We start from the raw sequence: 22475 nt of genomic DNA, 5'->3' as shown, positions 1-22475 counted from the left end.
GCTGTATAAACAGACAACAACATTCATATAAGCAATTATGTGGTAGTCCATAAATGATTTCCTAAAATTATATATATATATATATATACACACACACACACACACATATATTTATACATATGTGTGTGTGTGTATATATACATATACACATACACACACACACATATATCCTAAATGACACGGTAATATCACACATAAAAATTAACACTTATAAAAACAATCTCTTTTCTCTGATTAATCTATCAAATTGCCAAATGAAATATTCTCTCAGGTTGGATAAGATTTTTTAATCACCTATATCCTTCAGATACTATGAAATGTCTCAAAGAGGTGAAGTTGCCAAGTTAAGACAGACCAGATCTGAGTTCAAATTCCTGTTCTCCACATTTGAGCTGTGCAACCTTGGGAAAGTTACTTAACTTTCATGACCTTCACTTTCCTCACCTTTAAAGTAAGATAATACCAGTTATACCACATGGTAACATTTTAAATGAGTTGACACATGTAATGTTACATTTCTTTCTCTATGGTTATTTAAAAAGTTTGTACTTGTTGATTATTTAACCTGAAAAGTTCTTTGTAACCTCATATCTGCAAAAAAAAATTATTTCTCATTTACCCACTATGTTGGAATCCAAAAAACTCCCATCCCCAAATCAATTTGGGCTAGAAAAAGACAGAAATAAATAAAGAGCATCTAAATGAGGGAAAATATACAAAGGTAGCAATTTTACTACTACTTTACTAAACACTTTAACCAACTAAGCCACAGCGCCACCCAGTAATTTTTCTTTAGAGTATTAAAATGTTTTTTACATTACAAACATAAAATTTCACCTACCACCTCTTCTTCTTCTTTTTTGGTTTCCTTTTCCTTCTCTTCATCATGTTCTTCAGCTGGACCATCTTCATCATCACTACTGGATGATTCAAGGATTTCACTTATATCCATTTTCCAATTATCAGGAACAATTCTGGTTTTTAAGAAGATGCTTGCTTTCTGAAGCCCTAAATGTAAACAGTTATTATGGACTTAGCAACACAGAATAATAGAAAACATTCAGAGTCAGAAGATCTAGATTCAAATTCAGCTGTCACTTATAAAATGATATCATTAACTTGAACATACCTAAATCATAATGTTTTATTAATGTTTATTATTACTCTAGGGAATACTGTTAAAAATATTAATGGTAAAACATGAAAAGTTAAACTTAATATTAAAAGTTAAACTAAAAACTACAAATATTTTATCCAGATATTTAAAAAATAGCCATCAAATAAGAGTAGATACTAACTCTAAACAATTAAAATGGCACCAGAGAATATTCAGCCTTGGTTTAGCCACTATTTGCCATTTAGAGCCACATCATGAAATAATGGATTGATTCATTCTTATTTTACCTGGTTTAGCAGAGAGCTCAGATTCAGGTAGATTGAGAATATCTATTTCCTTGATATCCTTTCTTGCTATAGAATAACTAATTATATGGAAGAATAAAGGGGAGAGAAACCATTATTAAATAAAAATTATGACAATATTAACACATAGAAGAATATAAGCCTCAAAATCAAAATTATTTTGCCTATAAAATATTTTTAAAAGAACATGCATATCCTGGGGCGCCCAGGGGGCTTAGTCAGTTAAGTGCCCAACTTTGGCTCAGGTCATGATGTCTTAGTCCATGAGTTTGAGCCCCAGACCGGGATCTGTGCTGACAGCTCAGAGCCTGGAGCCTGCTTCAGATTCTGCATCTTCCTCCTCTCTCTGCCCCTCCCCTGCTCGCACTCTCTCTCAAAAATAAAGGTTAAGGAGTGCCTGGGTGGCTCAGTCAGTTAAGCGTCTGACTTCAGCTCAGGTCATGATCTCACAGTTTGTGAGTTCAAGCCCCGTGTCAGGCTCTGTGCTGACAGCTTGGAGCCTGGAGCCTGCTTCGGATTCTGTCTCACCCTCTCTCTGCCCCTTCCCTGCTCATGCTCTGTGTCTGTCTCTCAATAGTAAATAAATGTTAAAAAAAAAAATTTATAATAAAAAAAATAAAAGTTAAAAAAAAAACCATGCACCACACATATCCTAATCCTTAATAAAAGGCAAGACACAATATAGGCAAAGCTAGTATCCTTTTTTTAAATGTTTATTTATTTATTTAGAGAAAGAAACAGCGAGAGAGAAATCCCAAGCAGGCTCCTTGCTGTCAGCACAGAGTGGGGCTTGAACTCCCCAACCATGGGATCATGACCTGAACTCAAACCAAGGGTTGGACACTTAACTGAGCCACCCAGACAACCCCAAAATTAGTACCTTAATTCTAAAGATTGACATACTCAAAATACACTAATTTGAAAGCTTCACATTTGTAATATTTCAATCTACGCAACCCACACACACACACAGTATGGGATACTTTGTATCAGCATATTTGCCTTATTGAAGATACAATGTCTATTTTGATCTTTACTATTTCTCTTTTTAAGTTTATTTTATTTTTGAGAGAGAGAATGAGCAAGAGCAGGGAAGGGGCAGAGAGGAGACAGAGGATCTGAAGTAAGCTCTGCACTGATAGCAGAGAGCTCGATGCAGGGTTCTAACTCACGAAACGTGAGATCATGACCTGAGCCGAAGTCAGATGCTTAATGAACTGAGCCATTCAGGCACCCCTGATCTTTGCTATTTCTTAAATTTACTATTTAGTTTAGTTAAATAAATAAATAAATAAAAGAATATTAAAATATTTTTATCATTGTAAGATATATTAAATTTTCCACAGTACTTCTCTCTATATACACTTATACATACAAACACACGCACTTTTTTTTTTTTTACATCCTTTATGGGAAACAAAACAAAGCTAAGGTTAAAGAAAGTTTCTAAAAATCTGACTTAATCAGGAAAAAAGTCAAAATAATTATTTTAGTAATATTCCATGAAAAGTTTAATAGTTCATAATATGAAATAGTACACATAATAAAAGTACCAAGCTTTTACAATTAAAGAGAAAACCAATACCATGCTGTATAAAAAAACTTTTTAAATATTATTACACATTGTTTAGTTTTTACATAACTAAATTAAAATTAGTTATTTTAAATTAAAATTAGGAAAAAATAAACTACGTTACAAAAAGTCAAAGCATAATATGTAATGACAGTTCATGAAATGATCAGACTTTTCAAAATAAAGTGTGGACTATGGAAGGATCTATCACTGTGATCTCATTTTTTTTTCTCCTACCATAATACTATTAAGTGACTCACAATTTAGAATCGATAAATGATCGAACTAAACACTGGTCTTTTTTCACTGTGATGTCATCATTACAGCTGGGAGATATTACCTGAAATATAAAATAAAGAACAGGATTGGTGCCTAATTTCCCTTGCTCAAAAAAATATACATTTTTAAAAAGAGTAGTTCTGGATCCCCCTCACTTCTCAAATGAATTATATTTTGTTAAGAAAGAGTTTAATTATTAATAATTTCCATTATACATGAATTACTTAAAAAGAAGGTTGCCTTGTGATTTTTCTTTAGCATATTGGTTTTCTGGATATTTAATTTATTCAGTTATCAGATTATACAATAAATAGTTAATACAATATAAATATGACCACCACTTTAAAAAATTTAATTTCTTCTAAGCTACGTAATCATTTCTTGTCCAAAAAGTCAAACATATGATCTGTGATGAAAATGTGGCATAGTATAATTTTTAAAAATATCCTTGAATCAAGATCTATTTTGAAACCTGCTATTTGTTTAAAATAAATATCTATCTAAGTTCCCTTTCTTACCAGAGCATTACAATTTTTAGTAATGAAAGCATATCAAAGAAAATCTAAGAACTTTTTAATTTCTTAACTTTTAAAAGTAACAAATGTCTGAACATTAGTAAATAGCTAATCTCTATACATTCTTTATGGCACTTAATATTTTTTAAAAATAAAGTCTACCAATGAATTGCTGAAATTTACCTGCTCATTATCACCCCTAACACTAGCCCCCCTCTGCTACACTCTAGCACCACCCACAGAACTTTATGCAATGATGGAAATGTTCTGTTATCTGCACTGCTAAGCACTTAAAATGTAGTAGTGCTACTGAGAGACTGAATTTTTAATTCTATTTAATTTTAATTAAATTACATGTAAATGTAAACAGTCACGTAGGACTCATGGCTATCATATTAAACAGTCTATATCCAGATAATTAAAAATTCTTGGCTGTTGTATCAGCTGCCTTAACATCAGATGGCAGTAAATGTGTGTTTGTTAGACGCTGGTAATTATTAGACAAATAGTAGAGTTGTGTCTGCCCTTAAGGAGCTAATGGCACAATGGAGAGGTAAACACAAAACAACACCATCGAGGATAAGTACAGAGATGAAAACACCTAGGAGGAAGACTTAACCCAATCTGGGGAAGGAAGAGGTATGGCAGCAAAGGCTTAAGATTAAGTCTTAAAGGATGAGTAGGCACAGCCCAGGGCTTAATTACCTCACCTGTGAACCACTATAATGGCCTCCAAATTGATTCCTGTCATCTCCAGTGTTTCCAACAATCCATTCAACACACCACTGCCTCATTAACATTCCTAAACATGCAGCTCAATAATGTTACTCTTCTGCAAAATTCTATGCAGAATTATGGCCACATTCCTGGGGTGAACTTTTAAAGACTCTTCTGCCCTAGATCCAAATTATCTTCCCAGTCTTATTTCCTATTATTCCCCTATTGTTGTTTAACATTTAGCCAAAATGGATTTCCAGAGCAAATAGTTCCATGAGCAAACCCTTTGCTTTTCTGCTTTTACTGTTTTCCTCTAAGTCCTCTAGAGAAGCTCTGCTTAACTAACTTTAAATCTGTCAAGGCTCAGTTCAAAAGCACAAGCTTCATGAAGACTTTCTGGATTTCCTTCAATAAATGTAAATTTTCAGGACAAGAAGTCCTAATGTTGAACATATACTATTGTATATAAAGTTACTTGAATTATTCTCTGCATTAAAATTACAATATTAATAAAATGTGAGATTAGTGTCTTACTCATCTTTTATTTTCTACATTCCCTGGCAAATAAGTCTGTTGAGTAAATGAAGGAATTAAAAAAATCTCTTAAAAAAAATCTCTTGGCAAATTATGACCTGAATATTCTGAATCCAAACCCAGTTAAAGGAACTTGGAGGAAATTACTATAAATCAAGTGTAAAATGGTAACAGGAATAGGATAAAAAGAGACCACTGCACACATTTTCAAGGAAGAACTGAAAGATCCCAATAAATGACTGATTATAGAAAATTAAAGGAAATAACAAAGGAAAACAGTGAAGTATGTGAGACCTAAGTAGGATTACTCAATGTTGCAATAAAGTCCAAATTAAATTTGGGTAATACTTTCAAAATATTTTAAATGCTTTCTAAAGATCCATGTTAAACAAAATTTTAAATGATTGATTAATTCTGCAAAGAAATCTTACTTACCAAAGCAGGATACCCATCAGTCTTCTCAGATGTTGATATCACACTTACAACTTTTCCTAACAATTCGTCATTGAGACGTCGCTTATCGTCATCTTCCTCTTCACTACTTTCTTCTTCCTTTTCATCTTCATTACTAAAAGTCAGAATAACTCTATCATGATCTTAACATAAACCACTGTTGAGACAGAGTGGTGTGAATTTAACATGTACAATTCAATTTCTAATCTGGATTACTCGAGTAAAAGTAGCCCCTTACTGAAATTGAAGAGATGGATACTTCCCTAGTCCCAAAGTAGTCCTGAGCTGTCCATGGTGACTCTGAGTCCATGCCACTAGATGAATGAGGATTTGGACTTAGCTCTTATGCCAACCACCAGCTGGGACAGAAAAGCCTAATTATGTCACCATGAAGTACTTACTGTGCCAAATACATTTTTTTAAAAAGATTATCCTTCTACCTTTTATATATGCCAGATGTAACTCTATTTCCTAACAGGTTATGAAAGGATCTCATCAAAAAACATGTGAAGGTTTATTTAAATTAGTTTATCTACACAATTAAACAAGCAAACAAACCCATGGTGAGGAACAGTCTACAAAACGGGCCTGTACTCTTCAAAAATATCAATGTCAGGAAAAGACCAAAAAAACACAAAAACCAAAAAAACAAAAAAACTGAAGAACTTTTCCAGATTAAAGGAGATTTAAGAACTCTATAAACTAGGATGCCCAGGGGTGCGTGGGTGGCATAGTCAGTTGAGCGTCCGATTCTCGGTTTCAGCTTGGGTCTTAATCTCACATTTCATGAGTTCAAACCCCATGTCGGGCTCTAAGCTGACAGCATGGAGCCTGCTTGGATTTCTCTCTCCCTCTCTGCCCCTCCCCTGCTTGTGCTGTCTCTGCCTCTCTCTAAATAAGTAAATAAACTTAAAAAAAAATTATAAAAAAACAAAACTAGGGCACCCCAGTGGCTCAGTCACTTAAGTATCTGACTTCGGCTCAGGTCAGATCTCATGGTTCCTGAGTTCAAGTCCCGCATCAAGTAAGCTGAGCCCTACTTGGGGTAAGCCCTTGCTTCTCTCTCCCTCTGCCACTCGTGGTATTCTCTCTTTCTCTGCCCCTCGCTCTCTTGCACCCTCTCTGTCCAAAAAAAAAAAAAAAGAACCATATAAACAAAATGTAATGCATGATCTTGGGTTGGACCCTGGATTCAGTGGATGCCTATAAAGGCTATTATTGGGACAAGTGGCAAAATTTAAAATATGGACTATACATTATTAGATAATAGCATTTTATTAATGTTGAATTATCTGAATTTGATAATCATACTTTGGCTATATAAGAGAATTTCCTTATTCTTAAAGTATTTAAAGGTAGGTCTGATGCTTATAATATACTTTCAGAAGGTTCAACCAATTAAAATTATCATTAGGGCGCCTGGGTGGCTCAGTCAGTTGAGTGTTGGACTCTTGGATTTGGCTCAGGTCATGATCTAATGGTCCGTGGGTTCGAGCCCCGAGTCAGACTCTGCACTGACAGTGTGGAGCCTGCTTAGGATTCTCTCTCTCCCTCTCTCTCTGCCTCTCCCATACTTGCGTGTGCATGCTCTCTCTCAAAAAATAAATGTTAAAAAATAGTAATAATAAAAAATAATCATTAAGTTAAAAAAATAGCTACATATCCACAGAGGGAATGATAAAGCAAATGTGCCAAATATTTTAACAATTACTGAATCTAGATGATGAGTATATGAAAGTTTATTGCACAATTTTTAAGTTTGGAATGTTTTTGAAATAAAAAGGTTAAAAAATATATATACTCACTTAAAATAGAAAAGCACATCGTATCAATTAAGAAATTTGGCAAAGTAACTCAAGACAAAAATACCCCTTTTTGAAAAAGGAGTTATGATAATTCTCAGAGTAATGGGAATAATTAAGAACAAGGTCTGCTCAAGGTAAAATGTCTAACATAATGATACAAGATACTATGGAAAAGTTACCTGAACAATTTTAGCCATCTTAGAAGACTCATTTGTTTAATGTTGTAATAACTGTAATATTACTGTATATGAAACACTCACACAGGAAGAGATGACCTCCTTCCTCTGTTCGTCTTCTTTGCAATTACAGGAGTTCCAAAATGCTCTGGATTTGTTAAGGGAAGCTGGTCAAGTGTCTAGATTAAGAAACAACAGACAAATTAAATCACATCTTGCCTTGATGTTAGAAGTTATTCAACTCAAAAAGTCCATCCATGTCACCCTACCTCACTCTCGGCAAAATGTCTCTCTCCTTTTAGGCAAAGTGAAGTGCGTCTCAGTGTTCTCTCATCACCATCATCAAACACTACAAGAAGCAAGAGATATCAGAGAATTTATACACACTAAGTAAACATGTCACTGCAGAGAACGATATTGCTGCTATTTAGTTAAGCTTAATATTTGTAAGAACCATTATTTTTTTTTTCAAAAGCTTTTAAAATGTACACAGTACATTTCTCATTCTGTAGATACTGAACACAGGTTACATGGCTGCTCCCAACTGCCTAAGTGTCTCCATTCACTTAGCAACCTAATCAAAGCACCAGTGATTAAATTACCTTTAATCCTGGAAGAATGAGCAAAAAAAAAAAAACCTGGTTTACAAAAAAAGAAGTATTATGGGTTTTGTTCAGAACAGTTATCAATGAAGTATCTCTAACTTCCAGAAACTGTTTGACTTCTAGGAATGCTTCTTGGATTATTGTACTACCTCTACTTATTTACATGATAACTTCCTTTAGTAGAAGTCTATTGGGTACCAAATTCTAAAGTCATAAGATTCAACATTTTTCTTTTGCTGGAGAAGGATTAAGAAATTTAGAATTAAAGGTTGAAACAAGGAAACATCAGAAAGATGAAATTTTCTTAAATTTCAAAAGTCAGTTATAATTACACAGAAGCTTTCTCAGAAGTTTTTACTTTTACTACATTAAAAAAAATTTTTATAGGCTTAATTTTCCAGAAACATACTCTTATTTTAACATCTAACAGTTACCAAGTGTATTAAAAAGAAAATGCTCTCAGAAGACACCTGATTGCCCATCATTATGAAGAAATAAAATATAAAAAGGTGGAATCCTTACCTCAGATACTTATAATGCAAACACGTATCAATATATGTTTGTGTATTGTATGAAAATAACATATACACAGGAAGGCATATACACAGAAATAGTTATTTTAAGATGTAATCCCAACTTCCATAATTCTAGATGCTTTTTCATTCTAACAGAATAAATTAATGTTAATAAAGGGAAACTCTACATTACTTTGCTTTAATAATATTTAATCATTAACTTATTTTTTTCATGCTAAGAACTTATGTAAGAGCACTCAACTTCTTCAGTATTTATCTACCTCAGTCAGTTCTTTCTCCAAAAGTAAAGACAACTAGTTTAAATTCTCTTACATGCAGGAGACAATGCAGAGAAAATGAAAAGTTCCTGAAGCACATATTCAGAGAACCATGTTTGCACAAAAGGAGCCGTGTTGTACAGTCAATAACGCAGAAATTAATGACCGCTGCAAACACAACGACAGGATAAAACACAATATCCTCGAACAATTACATTACTAATCTACACTTGATTAACAGTGCTCTAAACATTTGTAACAAAATTATGATTCACGTGGTGTCATCAAATCTAATAAATACACCACTGTTCTTTTAAAACTTCAAGATCATGAAATTATTATACCAAACTTAAAATAATCCTTCATGTTTGTATTAATATCCATAAGTACATTAAAGAATAAAAGCTTAAAAGTTCCAATTTTCCTTAAAGGCTACAATATATAAGATGGTAACAACGGACACACACATACACACCCATGTGCACACACATTTAAGTGGAGGTGTGAGGAAGGAACATGAGAATATCAGAACAATCCATAATATCAAATTTATGCAAAATGTTTCCCACAGTGTTTCATCATTAATCAATGGCAGCCTCAAATCAAAATGTTCTGATGAGAAATTTCAACAATTTAAAATCTTTAATTCTTGTTTTTTTAAAATAATCACTTTAAGGGTGCCTGGTTGGCTCAGTTAAGTGTCCAACTCTCGATTTTGGCGCAGGGCTTGATCTCACAGTTCGCGAGTTAGAGCCCCATGTCGGGCTATGCGCTGACGGTGTAGAGCCTGGTTGGGATTTTCTCTCTCTTCCTCTCTCTGTCCCTCCCACATGCTCTCGCACGTGCTCTCTCTCTCTCAAAATAAATAAATAAACTAACTTAAAATAATCTCTGAAATAATCAGATTTTTGAAGGAAAAAATACTTTTAACTTCAACATACTTTATCATGGATAGAAATGATGTAAGAACCAAAAAAACTTCTCAAAAGAGAACTGTGGCACCAACAACAATTTTATGATTTTATATAAGAATGCTTCCAACTTTGAGTGAACAAAGAGAAACAATTTACTTTTTTTTTTTTTAATTCACGGACTATATAAAGGTATGTATTTGAGTACTTTATACAAGTCTGAAAAGCTACATAACTTCTCAAGATTTTCTGAAAGACAAATAGAAACCCCAACAACACAGTGAACCTATTAATCAAGACATCCCCAATTATCAAAATCATGAAGAAGTTCCATCTAGGACAAGTTTCCTCTATAACTTCCATGTTAGAAGTATCATCTAAAAGAACACCAAACACTCTTCAGGCACTGAAGAGTGACTCTGGCATTTTGATAAGAGTGAAATAATTAATTGGTATATATAAACTGGTGTATATAGTATATTTAGCTTTTTTTTAAGTTCAAGATGTCTATTACAGTATGCCAAGAGGAAAAAGTCTGACTGTAAGGATTTAGTAATTCTATGAAATGTTTTCTACTTGACAAAAATGGTATTTAAATAGACTATAGAGTGCAAAACATACAAAAGCAGTATCTCTGTTATTATGTTAAATACAGATACAAAAACTTAATTTGAAAATGACAAAGCTAAGTCTCTCTCAATAATTGATCAGGCTAGACAAAACAATGCTAATGCAAACAAATATACGAAGCCTAACTCTACACTTGAGAATTAAAAGAAACAAAAGCAACAGGGATCTATCTAACTACTAAATACAAAAAGATCTACCCATGAAAATAGCACTGTTAGATGCTGGAGGATAGTAAGAGAACAATAGTAAATTAACTTTATCTCTCCAAAGATGTAATTGGCTATCACCTATTAAGCTTCTACCATGTCCTAATTCTCACAGCAGCCTCTGCCAGGTAGGAATCGCTATCCTCTTTTATAAAGAAATTGAGAATCAGAAGGCTAATCAATGAGCTACAGTTTTGTTAAGGGGGAATCAAAATGCATAATAAATAGGTATGGGGCAGAGGCATAAAATGAACACAGGAGAGAAGTCAAGAATTCTGACTTTGCAAAAAGAAAATATTATTGTTGTATCTGTGTATACCAGTTAAAATTAATAAAATATTTACATATACGTTCATATATTAATTAAAATATTTCACATAGTGGATAAAAACTTTAAAATTACATACTCTAGGTAAAACCAATAGTTTTGTTACATAAACTCATTTGTGATACAGAAATCCCTCTGCAGCCAAGGTCCAGAACTTCAGAAATCAAGAAACTTAACAAATGTATAATGATATTGACAAAATATCATGGGAATGCTAAGTCTTTTGGAAGGCCATTTAAACAACAGGTTAAAGCACATCACAGGAAGGCATAGATTTCTTTGTTGCTTAGTACTTTCTAAATGCTCTTCTAGTCCTGGTTTTGAAAACATTTGTGTGGTTGACTCTGATTATAAAAACACTTGTCATAAGAGGTTCTAACTAAATTAAAAAGCCTTGGGGCACCCGGGTAGCTCAGGTGGTTAAGCATCTGACTCTAGATTTCGGCTCAGGTCATATCTCACAGTTGGTGAGTTCACGTCCCCAGTTGAGCTCTGCACTGACAGCACGGAGCCTGCATGGGATTCTGTCTCTCCCTGTCTCTCTGCCCTGCTTACGTGTGCTCTCTCTCAAAATAAATAAACATTAAAAAAAAAAAAAAAGCCTTAGTAAGTCTACAGCACATTCTACAAAAGTCAGTCCATTCACCAGTTTAAGCTAAACCTCCTCTACTCCATGAACCATAACTTCCATGAGATCTGATACAACTGATGTACAAAACAGTAACCAGAAAGCATGAAAAAATCTTGAGTCTTAAAAAGCATTTGTCACAAAGATATATAAATAATCAAATAAATTTTAGTGTAAAATTTTATATATTGTACATATGAATATACATTTTATATGTAAATTACTAAAATTAATAACAATTCTGTCCTTTACATTTTCCTTATTTTTCAAGTACAATGTGTTATTTTTATATTCCAAAAAAAGCAAAAGAAGAGCAGTTTTAGAATGTTTTATGGACAGCTGTATTTACCAGGAGTTAATGGCAACATTCAAGTGGAGATACAAATTCCAATCCTAATTAATACCTTTGAACCACTAGAAAGGTAACCATACACTTCTATACATTGCAGATTCCTTATCTTTAATGCAAAGATAAGAACTGCCAATTGAATAAACTATGCTAGGGAAGCACTGTTTTATGTTACGAAGAGGAAATATTTCCAAGGCTCAAAAAACAAACAAAAAATCCATAAACTCAGGCCACTTATTATTCAACATTAAAGAGGAAGGTAATATTAGATTTTTAAAAATTAGTTCATATTAGATCTATAGTCTCTTTTTTTTTTTTTTTAATTTTTTTTTTCCAACGTTTATTTATTTTTGGGACAGAGAGAGACACAGCATGAACGGGGGAGGGGCAGAGAGAGAGGGAGACACAGAATCGGAAACAGGCTCCAGGCTCTGAGCCATCAGCCCAGAGCCTGATGCGGGGCTCGAACTCAACGGACCGCGAGATCGTGACCTGGCTGAAGTCGGACGCTTAACCGACTGCGCCACCCAGGCGCCCCTATAGTCTCTTTTTTATAATTGGTTATTCATCTATCGTAGGAAAAGTACCTATATTACGTAAGTTAATATCAGACTCATTAGGTAGCTTTTGATCACCAATGATCATAACTCTTATTTGATCTAAACCAGTAGTGTGGTATCCTCTTTTCTTTTGTTTTTAATAGTCAAAGTTTGAGATCTCTTAAAATAAAAAAGTGATATGGAGATCATTAATACTTTGTGTAACTTTCTGATTCTACCTATATAACACTTCACTAGGAATTAGAAACCAAGAAGAATTTCAGAAAAGAGGAATTAAACCCAACAGGTAGTAGTCACTCAATTAATTGAAAAATATAGAAGGCTCATGACCTGTGAGAGAGGACACATTTTATTTTGTCATCTTTTAGGCTCATTATACTCTAATCATTCTTTATGTGGGCTACATGCTTCAATATCTAAATATTCTTTATAACAGAGAGTGCTATATTGAACATACTTAAGTGAACAGTGCCTGTTAACATCTTAGATTTTTTAGGTCACTTGCCATCATTACAAAGATGCAAAAAACTTAAATATTTTGAATTTTTCTCCTGAATAAGTCTCCATTTTTTCTTAGTATGGACTACTTTACTAATGTGTAATACCTGCATTAAATTCACCCAATGTAATTATAAAAAGAAAGATTCTTGGATTGCCATCCCCAGACCTACTAAATTGAAGAGATTTGGAGTCCTCAAATCCTCATTTTTTAAACAAACACCAAGTGATTCTTATGTACACTAATGCTTGATACACGAATTACATGCAATTAAGATGCTAAGCTCTTTCAGAAAAAGAATTATACAGTTTCTTCTGTAATTACTCATCACAGAAAATCACCACAGAGAATGCTCAGTAGCAACTAGCTTTTAGAAATGCTAAAATGCCATTCATGTAAAGGATAAAGATCTGCTATTCTGGAGTGCAGAAGTCCCAAATGTGAAAACATGAGAAGTATCGCTTCTGCAGAATCACAAGCATTATATCAGTAAAACTTCACAAGTACTGTGAATGCAGCCTTGATATTAAATATCAAATAGGATGCAATATTAGTATTTGAATACACATCACATAATCTTGCGTAACTCTGCACATATCAGTGCCTATAATTTTTTTTTACTTTTGAGAGAGAGAGAAAGAGAGCATGAGCAGGGCAGGGACAGAGGGAGAAGGAGGATCCCAAGCAGGCTTCACGCTGTCAGTGCACAGCTGGACGCAGGGCTCGAATTCACGAACTGGGAGATCATGACCCGAACCAAAACCAAGAGTCGGAGGCTTGACCGACTGAGCCACCCAGGCGCCTCTCAATGCCTGTAATTGTTATCACTGCTTTAATATAATAAAATTGTATTTACTTAATCTCTAAAAGTTAACATTAAACTTAGTTTTTAAATCTCTAACAACTATCAACAGTCACAACCAAGCTTCCTAAAAATACGTAGTTCGTAGTAACAGCACCATTGTGAACTAACACTGCTTTCTAAGAGGCCCAAGAAGAATAAAAATGGTTAGAAAATAGTAGTTACATACAACAAACTGCTACTACTAATAGAAGCCACAGAGTAAGACACAAGAAGTACAATTTTTAAACAAAGCACATTCTTCACAGCTTTGAGCATCACCTGAAGATGAATGATTTTTACCCAAAGCCACAAATCAAGTAAACTAAAAGTAAACCTACAGGATCATTTCCTTTCCTTAAGGAAACCTCAACACCATAATTACACCACTTATACCAAGATATAAATGTAAAAACCAAACAATGCTATAGATGTTCAGTATAAAATAAAGGATGGATGTTATCCACAGGATTGTGTAGTTTGAATGTACTGAGAGGAGATTAGGAAATCTTAATCATTACTATTCTTATCAACATAATAACAGCAACTATATAAGTAGTACATTTAAGTTTTAGTTTACATGCATTAAGACACTTGTTGCTACTCCCTAAAGTTTTTTAAAGCAAGCGTAAGCTTATGCATGGAATGTTAAGTATGCATTCTCATTAGCAGCACATGTATCTTTCCTTTTTTTATAGTGAACATTTAAAAATTTTTTTATATTTATTTTTGAGAGAAAGACAGAGCAAAGTGGGGGAGGGGCAGAGAGAAGGAGACACAGAATCCGAAGCAGGCTCTAGGCTCTGAGCTGTCGTCAGCACAGAGCCCAATGCAGGGCCGAATCCACAAACCGTGAGATCATGACCTGAGCAGAAGTCAGACGCTTAACTGACTGAGCCATCCAGGCACCCCTCTTTTTTTTTTTTTTTTAATGTTTATTTTTGAGAGAGAGAAAGTGTGTGTGTGAGCAGGTGAGGGGCAGAGAGAGAGGGGCACAGAGGATCTGAAACAGGCTTTGTGCTGACAGACAGGCCGATGCAGGGCTTGAACCCAAGAACCACAAGATCATAACCTGAGCCGAAGGTGGACACTTAATTGACTGAGCCACTCAGGCACCCCATAGTAGCACCTATATCTTTTCTGAAAGGTGTTGAGACTTGACTAAATGAAAAATCAAAAATTAAGCTATGATCATCTAGACTTGAATCTACTCTAGCCAGAATTTTTTTAGTCTTTAAATTTTGTGGTAACATCTGTATTATCCTTATGTAAAACAAGCAACAATACATTAAAAGATTGCAGCTGTGCAACCTTAATTGTAATTACAGGAAAAGTAAAAATGTCTGATTACTTACAATACTAACTTGTACTGACTTTCTAATGGAAGAAAAATAAGCATATAACTTAACTTTCTTGAAAAGAAATATCTAGGTAACCTAAAAAAGAAGTACATTCTTTTTGTTGTTGTTGTTTTGTTTGTTTTGAAAGCGAGAGAAAGAGGGAGAGGGAGAATCCCAAGCACGCTCTGTGCTTTCAGAGCAGAACCTAACATGGGGCTCGAATTCAACAAACTATGAGATCATGACCTGAGCCAAAGTCAAGAGTCGGACTCTTAACCAACCGAGCCACCCTGGCACCCCAGGTACCTTCTTGGATCAAATAGCCACAAGTGACCAAAGAGATATTATTTTTGTTACCAGCAGCCATCATTAAAATTTTAGCCAACCATATCAAGTAAATTGACAGTAAATAATACCTATTTCTGCCAACATAATGATTCAGTGTATTTAAAAAATAAAAATATATGCAACTCCAAATTAAATCCTATGTATTAAATTAACTACTTACCCACAGTATACCAACTAGCATCTGTCAACTTGCTGATAATAGCTTCCTGAAAGGATCCATCAGATGTCCTTGTTTCAACAATAGCTCCAACCTAAAACACAAAATTGAAATTTCATTATCAAATTTAAACAGACCAAATCACTCCCATGAACTATATGACCTGGGTTAAAATATATATATTTATGATAATTCTACCTTATATACATTGACTTAGATCTTTATCATTTATAGCACTCATGTATTTATCATGCAATCTGAACCCCAAAATGCTTTGGCATTAGTAAGATAGTTGTTATTATTATCCTTATTTTACACATTGAATATTGTGGCTTGGATGAGAGGATGAGAACACAGTCTCTTAAGTATTACTTCAGAGCTTTTGTACTATATCACATTGCCTTCAAGAGAATTGTGTAATATAAGAATCAGAAAACCATAAGATAGCAAAAGTAGCTTCAATTTTCTTTCACAGAAATATTGAATACTGGATTCACCATTCATATTTAAGGGACCTTTTAGATAAAGGTTCACCTGAGGAGAGAGGGATGGACCAGTTGACCTTCTTTCAGCTTCCAGACCTTTGTCTATCAGATATTAACCGAAGTGGTACTCTGACATAACAAAGATTTATTACATAAACTTAGAAATGTTTGGCCAGAACATGGATGGAAAACACAATATAGGTACTCACTAAGCTAAATTATGAAGTCAACATACTTGGTAACTTAGAACAACAGAAGATTCAAAGTTATAATGCTAGTATATTATTTAGCAGGCTAAATATCTCTGACGACAATGTAAAAAAAAAAAGAGGTATTCAATCTAAGAATTAAAAACAAAAGGTGGCTGAAAACTCATGTTTATATATACACTAAAATTACTGTCTGTAAGATGATTTACCTTTCTAAACGATATAGCCAATGTAACATCATAACATACTAACTCTACAACATTTCATTTGTACTTTTGTTTTCTGATTAACATACTTATAAATTTTAAAACTGTCTACAAATAGAAAATTTAATAATTTACTGTATGTATTTGTGGTCCATCGTTTCAGATTTTAAACTGCAGAATATACGTACTCTTAAAGGACCCTTTACTTGATCGTCCTGCACCAATTGTGTAGTATTATCCTGTTTCAGGAGTACCTGGAAGACATTTTGTACAATAATTTGCATGTTAACTTTTAAAACAACATGTTTATGATGTCTTTAATCTATGCTTTCTTACCATCCTGTGGTTACTTCTGTTTTAATACTTATTACATTGTCTAATATTTACGTTTATTGTCTCTCTCACTAATTGTGACCTCCTTGAGGGCTACAATCCTCCTTCGTCACTATAACCCCAGCAGTTAGCAAATGTCAATGCGTATTACAGGCACTTCATAAATGTTTGCTGAATTAATGAACTATACAAGATTTATAATTTGAAGTGATTGCTATAAAAGTTTAAAACTGCCTTCATTGTTCTTTATCAACGATATAAAAAGTTCTGTCACAAAGTATTAAAAAAACAGTATCAAACATTATTGCCCACATACAAGGTAAACAAATTAAAACCAGAACCCTGTTGGTCCTTTATAAAGTAAACTGAAATAATAATCATGATATGTATTTCACATACAAATAAGTATTCTTTTTTAGTACAGATTCTCCCAAATATATACAGGGCAATCGTTCAAATAGATCAAGTACCCAAATATGAAAATTGAAATTCTATATAATGTATGTATAAGAGCTCCCCAATCACTGTATTGACTTTAAGTAAGTATATCTAGAGCCACAATACTAACAGAAAGTTTAAGTTCTCAAAGAAGTCCAAGTAAATATTTAGTAGTCAAATCCCATATAGCTGACATAGTAAAAATGCCAAATGAAACAAAGAAATAAATGTCAAATGATATCTTAACAGTACTTGAAGAAAAATTCCACCAGATCAAAATTGAAACACAAATCTCATAATAATCACAGATAAATCTACTCTTCTAATTCACTGGTTCTCAAATGTCAACATGCAGCAGAAACACTTGAAGGGCTTATTAAAACACAATCACTGGACCCTACTGCCAGACTTTCTGACGCAGTAGGTCTGGGGTCAGGGCCTGAGAATCTGCATTTCAAACAAGTTCCCAGATGAAGCAGATGCTGCTAGTCCAGGGCCACACTTTGAAAATACCTGCTCCAGTTCATTTACCCATTCAACGTATTTTGAGTGTCTACTATGTATCAAGCACTAGTCTAGGTGTTGGGGATAGAACAAGTCAAACATTTCCTCCTTTTATGGTGCTTCACTCTTGCAGGAAAAGATCAGGTATGTAAGTGAAAAGCAAACTGCAAAACCGAAAGTACAGCATGATCTAATAACAACAACAACAACAACAACAACAACAATATTGTTACAGTAGGCTCTGCACAATATCTGACAGACCATATAAATCTCTCTGTAGTAGTATCAAAGAGGACTTTCATGAACTTTCTTACATAGCTCTGTAATGTTAAAGATATTTATAGTAAGTGTGGATTACTTTCGTAATTTAAGTATGATTATTAAAAACATTTGTGTGGGAAAACTACTGGAATGAAACAAGAAAATGTTAATAGTTTCTGAGAGGTAAGCGATGGGTATTAATCTTTTGGTACTTTTCTGTATTTCGAAATATTATACAGAAATAATGCAATAACTTTTTTCTGGTCATAAAAGGACCTTAAAAATAAAATTCTTAAACCATTTTTAACATGGTCTTTAAAACAATTCCACTATATTATTTTTCCTAATCACTTGAAATCATCTCTACCTGAACATTATGAAAGGGGAGAAGAGAGATCACAGCCTAAGTAAGCATGCCACAACAGCAGAGAGCCAAATAAAAGGAAGTCTCATGAATGTGGTATTTTCAGAGAAGCATTTTGGAATAACTTCTCATTTCGAGTTCTTTATTTCTCAATTCTTAATGTGCTTTTCCTATAGATTTGTATATAACAGTGCTTTCACATAATAATGATTCAGGAAGTCATGATTCAGTAAAATGTTGATTTGCAGTCTCCCCCTCCCCAACTCTCCTCAATCCAGGTTGCATGAAAAAAAAAAATTACCTTAACTTTTACCAGCCTTTTCACAGTCTTAATTTTTGCCTCACAGAAGGCACCTCGGTACTTGGCACTGACATCAGTTCCCACTGTCAGGTAGGCAGGCTCATCCGCCGCCTGATGAAAGAATACAAAATGTGAATGTCACTAGTATTTTCCCCTACACTCCAACCTTAAGCCACATTAAAAGGTTCTACATTTAAAGTGCTAAGAATATTAACAGTACTGTTTATTACTAGCATTAATAATTTGGAAAATACCCCTTAAGCAAGCACTTGCATTCCCCTACTGCATAAACTATATCCTGACAACAGAAAATGTTTAAGTTCTTAGTAACTGAGAAGTATCAGCAAGGAAATATGATAATGTTTTTTCTTCCAGATATAAAATGTTTCAACAATTCTATAATTTAAGAAATGAACACATTAAGAAACAAACAAACAAACAAACAAACAAAAAAACGGGCACCTGGCTGGCTCAGTTGGTAGAGCATGCGACTCCTGATCTCGGGGTTGTGAGTTCAAGCCCCATGGTGGGTGTAGAGCTTACTTAACAATAATAATAATAAAATTAAATTAAAAATACAAAATAAAAAGACCTCCAAAACCAGAAAAGGTATACTCATAGTAAGTGTCTCATAAAACTTTGAGTTATTCACTTACGGCCTCCTGGAAATTGTGTTTTAAAATTAGAAGAAATATCACTGTTAAGATTAATACTAACAAGATATGGTTAAATGTTTAATAATATAGCTACATTAAACCAATATCTCTTTGGACACAGTATATCTGCATAGATAAGAAATGAAGCCAATCCTTTTGATAAGGAGAGCATTATCTGGGGGAATCATTAGCTAAAAGCTACATATTAAAAAATCTAAGTCTAAATTCAGCTGATGAATGCAGAGATATGAACTGATGGCTCAAAACTTGGAGCTGTACCTAATTTATCACACTAATCTTCTTGGTGTAGAAAAAAATAAGCTTTACTAAAAAATATCTACTTTTTAGCAAATGGTCATGATCAGAAGGATACATTGAAAGATGTGGCAAATTTCATGCTACCATTCATCTTAATCTTGATGGTAAGAGAATGATAGCTACTCTTTGTCATTTTACCTTTTTTTTAAAGTTAAGTGTTTTCAATATAGGCTCAATTCAATGGAGCTAACACTGCTAAATGCAAAGGTAACAGTGTACACTTTAGAAATGATACTTTTAAGTAGAAAATGATGTTTCCTTTTCCAGTAAGTTTTTCCAAGTAACAGTAAAGAAAGTAACATGTCATTTCCAGAAGATAGGAAAACAAGAAAGTTTAGGGGAATGCTGTATTTCAGAGCTTAATACACTGAGACAGTAAATGAGTAAGGAATCAAATACCTTTTAAAGTCAGTGCATTTACAGATAATGCAAATTGAAGAGGAACATTTTGGCAAATAAATATCTGATCTGAAACATTCAATGCCACTGCACTACACAAAGCTATACCTTCCTTGCCCTTCAAACATCACATACAATGTTTGCACTACTAGCTGTCTTCAGAAGAGTATCTTTTCAGGTTGTAGTATGTTTTAAAATATTTACTACAACAATTGAACTGAAACAAAACATTAGTAGCTTTAGTCCACCTTCAAATATTTTAGCTACAAAATTTCAGAGAAGAGCCGCTATCTCCCTTGCACAATCCACATATTCCTTCCTTAGAAAATCATGCTGGCGTTGAGGAAGAAAAAAATTTCAAAAAATCCCCCAAAGAACCAAACAGGACAAAAGCTTTACTTCTGCAAAGGCTGCTGCCAACACAGGAAGTGTTTAAAAATACTAGCCCAATGGACAACAATGGAAAGGCTGCACCAGCCTTTCCAAAGTGCTAACTGCTTCAGAGAGGGGCCGGACTGACTGCATTAGACACAATGATCATTTCTCACTCTTTCAACACGTCCTCATTTTCAGAAAGCGCTGCTTAGTAGAGGAATCAATTTCAAGTAGCGAAAAAAAAAAAAAAATGACATTCCACAGCAGCAGCCTCACGACAAGCAGTGTCCAGGGCACGAGGTTCAGAGCAGCGTTGACTCCACTTACCTTCATTTTCACTGGCGATCTGTGGGGTTCCAGCTCAGCGAGCTATCTTCTCCGTCGCTAGAATCATGGGGAGGGGAAAGACAGGCACAGAATCAGTCAACAGAGGGGAGCGACCCAAGGAAAGAAAGTAAACAAACGCCAGCGGGGAGGGGCAGAACCCTAACCAGCGAAGGGAGCCGATCCCCCGGAGGGCAGCCAGGACGCAGGAGCTGAGGAAACGGCGAGAACCCCTCGGGCGCCAAAGGGCAACCCGTTCCTCCCCGGAGTTCGCCAGCGGCCCACCGCGCCCCCGCCTCGCTCGCCACTTTGACCCGGAATGCTCAACTCGGAGCCCCAGGTCGGAGCGCTCTGGAAAAGAGCAGGGCGCCGTTTGGGCTTCTCCAGGTTCCCCCCAGGCGCGGTAGCCGAGCTTTCGCGCGGCAGCCCCCCTGATACCCCGACTTCGGCCCGCGCCCCGCCTCCGCCGCTCGGCCCCCTCGGCCCGCCCCGGGCCCGCGGTGGCGGCAGCGGAGTGTCACGGCGCCATTGCTCTCCTTCCTCCGCTCTGCACCATGTCAGAAAGGAGAAGCGCTTCTTCACCGATGGGGCAGGGGCCGCGGCCTTCAGCCCGGAGGCGCGAGAGTGAGGGGAGACCGGCGCGAGGGAGGGGGCTGGGGGGGGGGGCGGAGAGGAGGAGGGAGGTGGCCCGGAGAGGGTGTGGGAGGGGAGGGGAGCCGCACAGCGGCAGCCGCCGCCTCCTCCCCGCGCCCGCCTCAACTTTTTGTACAGCCCAGAGTGGTACCTGCCCCTGGCCCCTCGGGTCCAGCCACAGACTGCACAGGAGAGGACGCGATGCGGAGTTGGGGGCCGGCTCCCCCAAGCAGCCCGCTTCTCATCGCACGGAAGCAAACTTAGCGGCGCGGCCAGCCCCACAGCCATTTTCCCAGGGAAGCAGCCGAGGAGGAGGCTGCGGCGGCGGTTCCTGCAGTTGCTGCCGCGGCTCCACGACCTGCCCCTTCCCCTGCGCTCGCCGCACCGCTTGCCCAGCACCCCCTCCCCACCTGCGAAGCTTCCAACTGCACCGGGACCCCGGGCTGCTAGCAGCACGAGCTGCTACTGCCGCTTCGTCCACTCAGTATCCCCCACTTCCCTTCTCCTCACCTACTAACTGCGGGTGAAGTGCGCGCTGTCAGCTTCCGAGTCCTCCGCCCCACTGACCCCCGTGGGCCCCCGTCCGGGCAGCACCACTCCCGGCCGCGGCGGCAGGTCCTGCGCCCGGTTCCCCACTCGCCCGATTTACTGCCACAATCCACCAAATAACAAGCTGTTGAGCAGACTCGCTTCTACACGAACTCCTATTGGCTGATCATGACGCCGAAGAGCTTTGGATTGGAGCTCGCTACCTGCCGTCCTCATTGGATGTAGCTAAGAAACTTCACGGATTGGTGCGAAAAACAGCAGGTAGGACATCTTCCACTTATGATTGGCTGTCTCCGAAGGCTAACGTTACTGGAGAATTGGGTATTGAGTAAGCAGGTTCTGAAAAATGATTGGTTGAGACGACTCCGGATGTGCATGACTGAGCACTGATTGGTAAATTGAAGGGTCAGGAAGAGCAGTTCGGCACGAGGATTGGCGGCGAAGTGTCCCA

General features: G+C 36.2%; 1 protein-coding gene across 3 annotated transcripts in view; it reads right to left on the bottom strand.

Annotated features, from left to right (window-relative positions):
* Positions 1–22122, bottom strand: part of ARID4A (AT-rich interaction domain 4A) — a 62821-nt gene extending 40699 nt beyond the window's left edge. For 2 of the 3 annotated variants that reach the window (XM_027065809.2, XM_027065810.2), the window contains exons 1-11: positions 21986–22122; positions 20846–20902; positions 18771–18881; positions 16758–16823; positions 15673–15763; positions 7744–7823; positions 7559–7653; positions 5476–5608; positions 3256–3335; positions 1405–1481; positions 842–1008 (exon numbers count right to left, since the gene is read on the bottom strand). In XM_027065809.2, the coding sequence (XP_026921610.1) occupies positions 842–1008; positions 1405–1481; positions 3256–3335; positions 5476–5608; positions 7559–7653; positions 7744–7823; positions 15673–15763; positions 16758–16823; positions 18771–18881; positions 20846–20851 (906 nt within the window). In that variant the 5' untranslated portion in view covers positions 20852–20902; positions 21986–22122. Of the gene's footprint in view, positions 1–841; positions 1009–1404; positions 1482–3255; positions 3336–5475; positions 5609–7558; positions 7654–7743; positions 7824–15672; positions 15764–16757; positions 16824–18770; positions 18882–20845; positions 20903–21009; positions 21149–21985 lie in introns of those variants that run through there. The other variant, XM_015071843.3, reaches the window with a different exon arrangement.
* Positions 22123–22475: the final 353 nt, after the last annotated feature.

The sequence above is a fragment of the Acinonyx jubatus genome, chromosome B3 (assembly GCF_027475565.1).
Source record: "Acinonyx jubatus isolate Ajub_Pintada_27869175 chromosome B3, VMU_Ajub_asm_v1.0, whole genome shotgun sequence".
Taxonomy (NCBI): domain Eukaryota; kingdom Metazoa; phylum Chordata; class Mammalia; order Carnivora; family Felidae; genus Acinonyx; species Acinonyx jubatus.
Note: the sequence above shows the minus strand (reverse complement) of the source record. Positions and strands in the feature narration are given on the sequence as shown.